Source organism: Condylura cristata, unplaced genomic scaffold (genome assembly GCF_000260355.1).
Source record: "Condylura cristata isolate star-nosed mole 26May11 unplaced genomic scaffold, ConCri1.0 scaffold00011, whole genome shotgun sequence".
In the NCBI taxonomy this organism is placed as follows: domain Eukaryota; kingdom Metazoa; phylum Chordata; class Mammalia; order Eulipotyphla; family Talpidae; genus Condylura; species Condylura cristata.
The window spans coordinates 21,960,949-21,970,458 of NW_004567112.1; the positions used below are offsets into that span (position 1 = coordinate 21,960,949).

The 9,510-nt window shown below is 38.3% G+C and overlaps 1 protein-coding gene across 1 annotated transcript in view; it reads left to right on the top strand.

The window, feature by feature from the left end:
- The first annotated feature begins 913 nt into the window (after positions 1-913).
- Positions 914-9,510, top strand: part of NOC3L (nucleolar complex associated 3 homolog (S. cerevisiae)) — a 20,913-nt gene continuing 12,316 nt past the window's right edge. The window contains exons 1-8 of the mRNA XM_004680607.2: positions 914-1,010; positions 1,970-2,177; positions 3,907-4,039; positions 4,726-4,883; positions 5,412-5,465; positions 6,484-6,614; positions 8,907-9,068; positions 9,244-9,337. Coding sequence (XP_004680664.1) covers positions 1,002-1,010; positions 1,970-2,177; positions 3,907-4,039; positions 4,726-4,883; positions 5,412-5,465; positions 6,484-6,614; positions 8,907-9,068; positions 9,244-9,337 — 949 coding nt within the window. The 5' untranslated portion in view covers positions 914-1,001. The remainder of the gene's footprint in view (positions 1,011-1,969; positions 2,178-3,906; positions 4,040-4,725; positions 4,884-5,411; positions 5,466-6,483; positions 6,615-8,906; positions 9,069-9,243; positions 9,338-9,510) is intronic.

The following is a 9,510-nucleotide window of genomic DNA, read 5'->3' on the forward strand; positions in this document are numbered from 1 at the left end:
GGAAGGAAAGAGAAGTTCCTGATATAATGGGATTCTTGGTTTTTGAAACAGGTTCCAGAAATCAGCAGGTTTCTTCTGGGGCTCTTTCAGATCACTTTCCCCTAGGGGACTCAGAATTTTATGAACCTCTGCTGGCTTTTCCCACCTGGCTCAGAACTGCCAGTCCAGGCTCAAGAATGTGTTCATGAATCATACTTAAAAAAAAACAAGCCGAAGTGGAATTCTTACTCAGGAAAAAAAAGCCTTTGAGACATAACACAAACATTTGAAAAACATATTCTGGCAATGTGCAACTCTTCCTGTTAACATTAGTGACTTTGGTGGAAGTCACGAAACACACAGAATTTGCACAGAGGTAATAGGTGTTAAATCTTGAAATATGCAAATGATCTGTGATACAACTATCAGACAACGGTAAAAAACTGTAAAAAAAATAATAAAACTTCAAGAATCAAATTTGGAGGACCAGAAGTTCACGAAAAACCCTTCCCCACTCCACAGGAGCGCCCAGAGTCAGTTGAAGGGCCAGCATTACACAAAATGTTTTCTGTGCCCTGCCCTTCCAGATTTTACTGAGAAACACAGCTACAAAAATCGGTATACCTTTAACAGAAAGCTAAGTTACGTGAGAAGAGGCATAAAATGCAGTAAGATCAAATTCTTTCGTCCTGAGAGTAGAAGACTGATTTCTCCAACACTGAGAAAGAGTCACAAGATCCGAGAAGAGGCAAAATCCTTCGGGAGAAACCAGTCCTTGACCCGCACAGCCCTCGGCGGAGGGCAGCCAGGTCGCGCAGCACTCGTCACCAGAGGGCGCAGCCCGACGCTGGCTATGGAAGCCCCGCCTCCATTTCCGGCAACGCAGAATGGGGAGGGGCCAGCGATAACTTCCGGCTTCTGTGCGTGTCGCGATTTCCGCACGTGTTTCATCCTGTCGCTGTACCTGGATCCTCCCTGCGCCTGGAGAATCGGTCGGGCCTGGACTCCCATCAGCCGTAAGGATGAAGGCGGTGAGTCTTCAGAAGCCGGTTCCTCTCGCCTTTGATTGACAGTCGTTGCCTGATTTAGCCTTGTGGCTTGGTCTTCGCCCTCGTTTAGGGGGCGGTGACCTAGGTTGTATTGGGGCTCGCTCTTGGCTGTCAGGTTTACATCTGACTGTTCGCTTCACCCACTGTGCGCCTCCATCGCCACTGGGGGTGAGATCTGCGAGTCCCAGCTAGTATCCGTCGGATGTCAGATTTTGAAGGGTTGTTGGAGACAGGCTTTAGAAACGTCTTATTTTATTGAAGAGAAGCAGAGTTCTGGCCTCAGTGAGTTTTTGAGTCTTGAGACCTGAGACCAGGCTATTTTGCCAATGAAGTCTAAAGAGGGTGTAAGCAAGAAACTTGCCCCGGTTTTTACAGAAATTAGAGTTAGCTCTGAATTTCGGATTTTCGAAACTAGGGTTCACCAGGTGGAGAGTTTGAATTCAGTTTCGCCCTCTTTAGTTTAAAGGTCTTTGACAGGTTACATGATCTCTTTAAGCCTTAGCTTCATCAGTCATGTATGATGATCACAGAAATCCCTCCTTAACTAGGTTGTGTTGGGATAATGTAGCAGTTTGTAAATGGTATCTATTATTATTATAATCACACTATTCTCTTATTGCTAAAGATAGCTAGCATTTTTGCTCTGAGGTGTTGAGCTGACTAGAAATAACTACCGTTAGATCAGTGGGTTTTTTTGGTTAAAATTCTTTTGAATAATTGTGGATTGAGTTGAATAACTGATACCTTATGGCTATTTTGTAGGATTAATACCGTAGAGTTCCCCCCCGCGACCCCCCCCCCCCATGCTTTTACATGCAATATTCATGGCTATGAGACTTTAAAATTGTGGGGTTGGCTTAAGGAAATTGTAATAAACTTAATTTTAAAGGCAAATTAGCTTCAGTCTCTGAATAGGCAGTGCTTCTTCTGTTGTTTTCTAGAGAAGAAATAAAAAACAGGTCCCAAGCTTTCGGAAATTGATAAAAACCAGTAAAGTCAAGCTTGAAAACAAGCTTAAAAATAAACAATTTAAACAACAAAGCACCCTCAAGAAGTATCGAAAAGAACAGAGGAAACTAAGGCAAGCTGTAAAAGATGCTGTGTCTAAGAAGCCCATTCCACTGGAGGACCCAAAAGGAAAACGACCAGGTACTTGTGAAAATATCCATGTGCTTTAGTTTCCATTGATTTGTTCTAAAATATTCTTTATGAAATCACTTTACTTTCTAGAAATCACTGTCCTTGTACTCATTTTAACAATAACTAAGGTAATGGAAAGATAATTTGCTTTATACTCATATGAGAAAATACTTCAGTATAGTTTTTATTGTGTAAAAGAGCCTCTGCTTTTAGTTTGTATGGACAGCAGAATTGTAGATTACGATATTTTGGAAAGCAAGAGTAGCCCTGAACGTAAATGTTTGTTCCCGGGCTGTCCAGCCACCTTCCCATTCACTGGCAGTTAGCTGAGGTAAGAACATTGCTCTTTTTTGGTGCATTTTTCAGTGTTGCCACGGCTAGCTTAGTTTTGTAAATTCCTGGCTTCCTTGGCTTGGGAATTTGGAGTGAAATAGAGTTATAATTGTCAGGATTATTGTTGTGTAAAACTATCCAAGAATTACAACTACTCAAAACAGCTATAGAATATGATCATTTTGAGTCTGACCAGTTCTATATTGTTATTGGCACACTTGCAGGGTATTCGTATTTGACTGCCTTTGATTATTCAGTCTTCTTTTGTTCACTTCATTCTTTACGCCTGACATACTTAGTTTGATAACTTTGCAAAGTGATGTAATGTATAAAAGGTCATTGGACTGGAAATTAGGAAACTGGAGGCTTTCTTTTGATTTTGGTGTGTACCAGCTATGTGGCATTTATTTTTAAAATTTTAAAGATTTATGTGTTTATTAATACAGAACTGGGGTATAGGCCAGCGGTGTGGGAGGTGAGAGGATTCAGAGACTGAGTGAGAAGCAGAACAGGCAGATCTACAAAATACACTGCTGAGGGGAGCAGTGGGCCATGTGGGTCACTCCTTGGCTGGGATCAAATTCAAGCTGAAGCTGCTGCTTCTAGCTTTGTATGCTGTACTTTAACCCATTGTGCCACTAGGGAGGGTCCCTTATTTTAATTTTTATAAATTTGTATAGGCCAGAGTTGTGGAGGTTGAGAGGGCTCACCAGAGACAGAGTGGGGAGCAGAACAGGTAGATTTACTGAGACAACCTGCTAAGGGGAGCTGTGGATGAGACAGAAGAGGTTTGATATGCTATAGGGGGGTCAGCTCCCTCTCTGGGAATCAGACTTAAGCTGCAGTGGTGATGCCACTGAGACTTACCCTCTAGGCAAGAAGGAAGGCCCTTGTGTGGCATTAGGTTTTCTCTCTCTCTCTTTTTTTTTTTCTCTCTCTTTTTAAAAAAGATTTATTTATTTATGCTTACAGAACTGGGGTACAGGCCAGAGGTGTGGTGGGTGAGAGGACAGAGTGGGGAGCAGCACAGGCAGATTGACAAAGTACACTGCTGAGGGTTACAGAGAGTGGGTCAGGAGAGTCTGCCATGCCATGTGGGTCAGTTCCCTGGCCGGGTTTCCAACTCATGCTGCAGTGGCTTCAGAGAGCTTCATAATGTGGTGTTTTAACCCATTGTGCCACCATGGAGAGCCCAGGCATTTGATTTTCAAGGGTCAGAAATGCTAGCATTTTGCCTAGCTCAGGACATCCCAGTACAACAAAGAATTGTCTAGTATGTCCCAAAACACTGGTCTCAGGTATTAGAGAGGCATAAACTTTTCTGATTGGAACACAATAATGCACAGTCCTCCATCTGTAATATTTGTTTCTCTCTCTTTTTTTTTTTTTTTTTGTGGTGGAACAGTTAAGCGGATTGAGAGGGAAGAGGAAGAAGAGGAGGAAGCGCTTCCTTTAGATATGATGGATGAAGATGACTTACAGTTATTGAAGGATCTAGGACAAAGAGCATCTTTTCTAACAAGAGATCTTTCTTCTAGGTAATGATTTCATGTAATATAATCATATCCTTCAGCATTAAACACTTGTGTCTGATTTTTACTTAGGTGGTTTGTGCAAGACCTTCAGCTCTGAACACAGTGTGTTTATTTTCTAAATAATGTTCACAAGTAAAGCTGATTTTATTTAGTGTGCATCTTTTTTTTTTCTTTTGAGTTAGTGAAGTAGAGGGAAGGTGGAAAGAATGCTATTCTCTGAAGAATGTTTTTTTCTCTTTGTGGAATAATTCTCAGTTCTTTTTTGATCACCGTTTGGTGTTCTTTACATTTTAGGTAGGTAGAATTCCCATTTTCAGAGGGGAAACTAGTGCTTTCCTATAGTTACAAGTAGTGGACCTGAAATTTAAACTTAGATTTTTTTTGACACCAAAGTCCATACTGCACTCTGAAGTTTTTTTGGGAAAGTCAGATAACATCAAAATCAGATCTGTAACTTTCACCTTTATTCTGCATCTAAAGAGAAAACTAGCTGTACTATAGATGGCATCTTTGTGGTATGCAGTTCCTTTATTCATTTACTATTTTGAGTTCCTAGTCTAGGTGCTTATAATCTACATACGTGTTGAAAGTTTCGCTAAGTAGTTAGCTTCTCTGTACTTTAAAAATGATAGGTTTCTAGGTTCCTTTTAAAATACATTAACACTGAAAATTGAAATTTTTTTTGGCAGTGAACCTGTTCATGCCAAGAAACGAAAACATGAACATGTTATAGATAAATATGAAAAAATACCAAGAACTCTGCAAACTGCACCAGAGAAGGAACTGATTCACTTGCTTCCTATCAAAGATAAAAGTGGTATAATTCCACAGACCAGGGAGAAACCAGGTAAATCTAAGTAGCTGGTGTATTCAATTTAGTTTCTTACTAGAATCACATTTTTTAAATTTAAAATTAGTTTTATTTTGACTTTTATCCATATCTACAAAATAGAGATAACGACAATTAGTCATACCAGGCTTGATGATTTTGGCCAGAAATAATTATCTAGGGTGTCTATTTTACTGTGAGGACCATTGAAACTGCAGGGTTAATGTGATTTTTCAGAGCATTTCACCAAATCCTGTTGTTTCTAAAATCAGAGCGTATTGGTCAGTCTTTTTTCTTATATGTGTTTTTTTTTTTTCTTATGAAATAAAACACACAGAAAAGTCCAGGAACCAATGTTATGAAACACTGTACCATAAACCACCAGTAACATACACGGATACTTCTGGCATGCCCCTTAATCACTTATTGCTCCTTCCTCACAAAAGTAACTAACTCCCTGGGATTTATAGTCACTTCTTTGCTTTTCTTTGTGATGTCCCTCACTTACATACTTTATCACATTTATAATACACATTTTCCATATAGTTATTGAAAGTAACCAAGAAGAAGAGGTTCAAGAAGAGATGGAACTTGAAGAAGGTAAGACGATGCATCTTTACAATTAGTAAATTATTAGTTGAAAATTACCCTTTTTTGGCATAGTAAATAGTATGCAGTGCAAAATGTGAATCATAGGTGAAATCTGAAATGTGGATTTTTGAGTACTGGTGATTTCATTGTCATTTTGAACATTTTTCCATATTTTGAAAGTCTCACCTTATGGAATTTGATTCTTTGTTGCTTTTTATTATGGAAAAATCTTATTCATTTGTGTGTAATATCTAGGCAGGCATGAAAAGTCCTGTATATTGCTGCAGTTTTGAATTCTTTGTAAGTGAAGGTCTTGTCTACAAGTAGCTTTACAAAATTACAAAAATGATTCTATGGTTATGAAATCATTTTAGGTCTTTCTGAGAGAAATTGTACTTTATATCTATTTTAGATAATTACATGTAGGTTTTAATAGCTACTGCAATTCTAATCAAAATTAAACTGAAAACATTGTTGGAAACTATTGGTCTGAGATAGAATAAGTTGGTTAAATTTGCTTTCACTTACATATCTTATTAGTGTAAATGAGATTACAAGTCAACTACTTTTGAACTTTTTTAACTTTTATAGATTGATTAGGTCTTTATGAAATCTGACTATCTATGACTTTCTTAAGGTGGACAGATTTTGCATAGCTCAAAGAACTGTATAGAGTTGAAAACAAAGGAGAGTATTCCATACTCTTAAAAAACTATGTCTGTTACCCCTTTCCCTTAATTAATATGAATTGTGGTTTTTTTGGCTTAATATAGAGTATGAATTCTGAGTCAGGCTCTCTGGGTTTGAATCTCATTTCTGCCATGTTTATGAGCTTAACCAAATTACTTTCCCTTTGCCTCAGTTTATTTATCTACAGTGTGGGGCTAAGGATTGGACCTGCCTTGTGTGATTTTTGAGAGGATGAGGTGTAATAACCTTGTCTCATGGCAAGTGTTCAATATTGTTTATTACATTGGTTAACGTTCTTGGGTATAGTAAATAAGATAGGAAGTCTCTTCTGTTTCAGAAATTATTGAAGAGCCCATTAGAGAGCTGACATTAGAAGAACATTTAATTGAGAGAAAGAGGAAACTTCAGGAAAAGAAAATGCATATTGCAGTCTTGGCATCTGCCATATTATCAGATCCTGAAAGTAATGTAAGTAACATTAACTTCTTTAGAATCTTCATGTTATATGTGGTTTTAATACTTAAGATTCTCTTATTAACCTATATGTAAGAACACACAACACATAGTAACTGGGTTAGGATAAGAGTAGACAGAACTTTAGCTTAATCCTATGTCTGAATCTTTACTTCTGTAGATCTTATTACAGCTACTTAAACTGAGTCTTACATTTCTCACCTCTAAATGAAACTGTTGTACTTAACATTGTAACTCTGAAAGTTGTAAGTGTAAAATACGAATTAATTATATTGGAGAGGAGGAACTTGCAAATTTGCTTGGCTCATCTATAGAGTTTTTAATAGGAAACAAAGTCAGTGGGATTAGTTCAGTAATACTTTTTTTTTTTTTTTTTTAAAGATTTATTTATTTATTCATACAGAACTGGGGTACAGGCCAGAGATGCGGAGGGTGAGAGGATTCACCAGAGAGAGAGCAGAGAGCAAAACAGGCAGATCGAGGAAGTACACTGCTGAGGGGAGCAGCGGGCGGGTCAGGAGAGGTCTGCCACGCCATGTGGATCTCCTCTGGGGCAGACAGGGATCAAACTCATGTGGAAGTGGCTTAAGCTTCTAGTGCAGTGCTTTAACCTGCTGCGCCACCAACGAGGGCCCAGTTCAGTAATACTTGTAAGTGGAAAATATTTTAGGTGAAATTGGTCAGATAATTGTCTGTGGTATAGTGTGAAGAAGATGATCATTATAATGTGTGGACTCAGGAAACCTGAGATTTAATTCTTTGCTGAGGACTATCAGACTTCTGACATGTTGCATTGGCCAAGATTTATTTTCTTCTCTAAAAAGATGGTGCCTGCTTAAAAACTTTGTTGTGGCCCTCCCTGGTGGCGCAGCGGGTTAAAGCACTGCACTGAGAAGCTAAAGCCACTTCCGCATGAGTTCGATTCCCGCCTGCCCCGTGATCCACATGGCGTGGCAGCCCTCCCATGACCCGCCCGCTGCTCCCCTCAGCAGTGTACTTCGTCGATCTGCCTGTTCTGCTCCCCGCTCTGTCTCTGGTGAAGTCTCTCACCGCCCCTGAGCCTCTGGCCTGTACCCCAGTTCTGTATGTACAAATAAATAAATCTTTAAAAAAAAAAAACAAAAAAAACTTTGTTGTAAGAACTTAATGATAAATTACATATGAAGTCATAAAGGGGTATTGTTTTGCTGGTGTCCCCTATGACAAATATTTGTTTATTGGACAATAAGGTAGATATATACATTTGTAGAAAAATATTCATGAATATGCTTTTGAGTGTTGCTTATTCTTTTCCAGTAAAGTGAGGGGAAGATCTGAAACAGAATTGGGAAAGGGAATTTGGACTAGTTCTCACTTGTAACTGAAAAATTGAACCTTAAAAAAATTTAAGTGATTTCCCCCCATATTTTAACACTACATGCAACCCAGGTCTTCTAAGTCTGGAGCCTCATGCCTCATTTCACATACATCAGGTATTGCAGAAGTGGCTTATTTATGTTGCTATGGTGATAAACATTGCTAGTCAACCAGACTGTTGCTTCTTAAGATACTGCTCCAGCAGTAGTAGTTTATCAAACCTAGTACATTTGTTTAAAGTTGTTTTTTTACTCCTGCATTACATCATATAATCTTTGTGTGAGTCTTGTTGAACTGGAGTCAAATGGATATATTTAGTTCATGGATAGATGACTAATGTATTTGGTGTATCTTAATATAGCTCAGAAAGTATAGGTAGAATTTGCAGTTTTTTAAATTACAAGTTAATAAATTTAAGCTATTTAAGTCTGTCTCTTGATCTGTCTAATCTGTCTATACTTTTGTAAAAAATTTATTAATAAATACAAGAGCTGGAGTTTAGGCCAGAGGTGTAGGTGGTAAGGGGATTCACAGAGTGAAGAATAGAACAGGCAGATTGACTGAAATGCACTGCTGAGGGGAGCAGCAGGTGAGACAGGAGAGGCCTGCTGCACCATGCTGCACCATGTGGGTCAGCTCCCTGGCTGGGGATCGAACTCATGCTGCAGTAGCTGAGGATAGCCTGATAGTACTATCCCCTTCACCCCTTGCACCACCAGGGAGGCCCTTAAGTCTATATATTTTTTAACTTATTTAACAAAATTATGACTTACAACTTCAGTGATGTATCTGTTGGTAATGTGCAGCATCGAGTTATAGAAAGTTTGTCTAGACTCTGGTGAGTCATTGTGTAAATTGTGGGGCTGTTGTCATTTGTTCATTATTGTTTTACCATGATTTCTCTAGCCTTGTAAGCTATTTCTTTTACAGATTAAGAAATTGAAAGAATTACGTTCCATGCTAATGGAACAGGATCCTGATGTAGCTGTTACAGTTCGAAAGCTGGTGGTAATTTCTCTGATGGAATTATTTAAAGATATTACTCCTTCATATAAAATCCGACCCCTCACAGAAGCAGAAAAATCTACCAAGGTAATGCTAGTTATGGTTATTGCACAAAATAAGCTGCAAATTTTGGAAAACTAGAGGTGGGAAATAATAATAGATTTTTTAATGTTTATTTTTGCAGTATTGATATATAATCACAATTTATGCTGATTTAAGGATTTCATATTAAAAAATGGCTGCATTTTTTTTTTCTTTTCAGACCCGCAAGGAAACTCAAAAGCTAAGAGAGTTTGAAGAAGGCTTGGTTAGCCAATATAAATTTTATTTAGAGAATCTGGAACAAATGGTTAAAGGTATAGTAAGCATATCTTAAAAATGTGTAACATACATAGCTTTAGTCAGAAAGTGAATTCTATTCTGTGTTGTGTGTTGAAGAGAGTGTCAGGAACAGAGGCTAGAGTCAGCCTTTCCCTAATATTCCTCAATAATATTACATTGTATCTGTATACCACATTTTTTTTTTTTT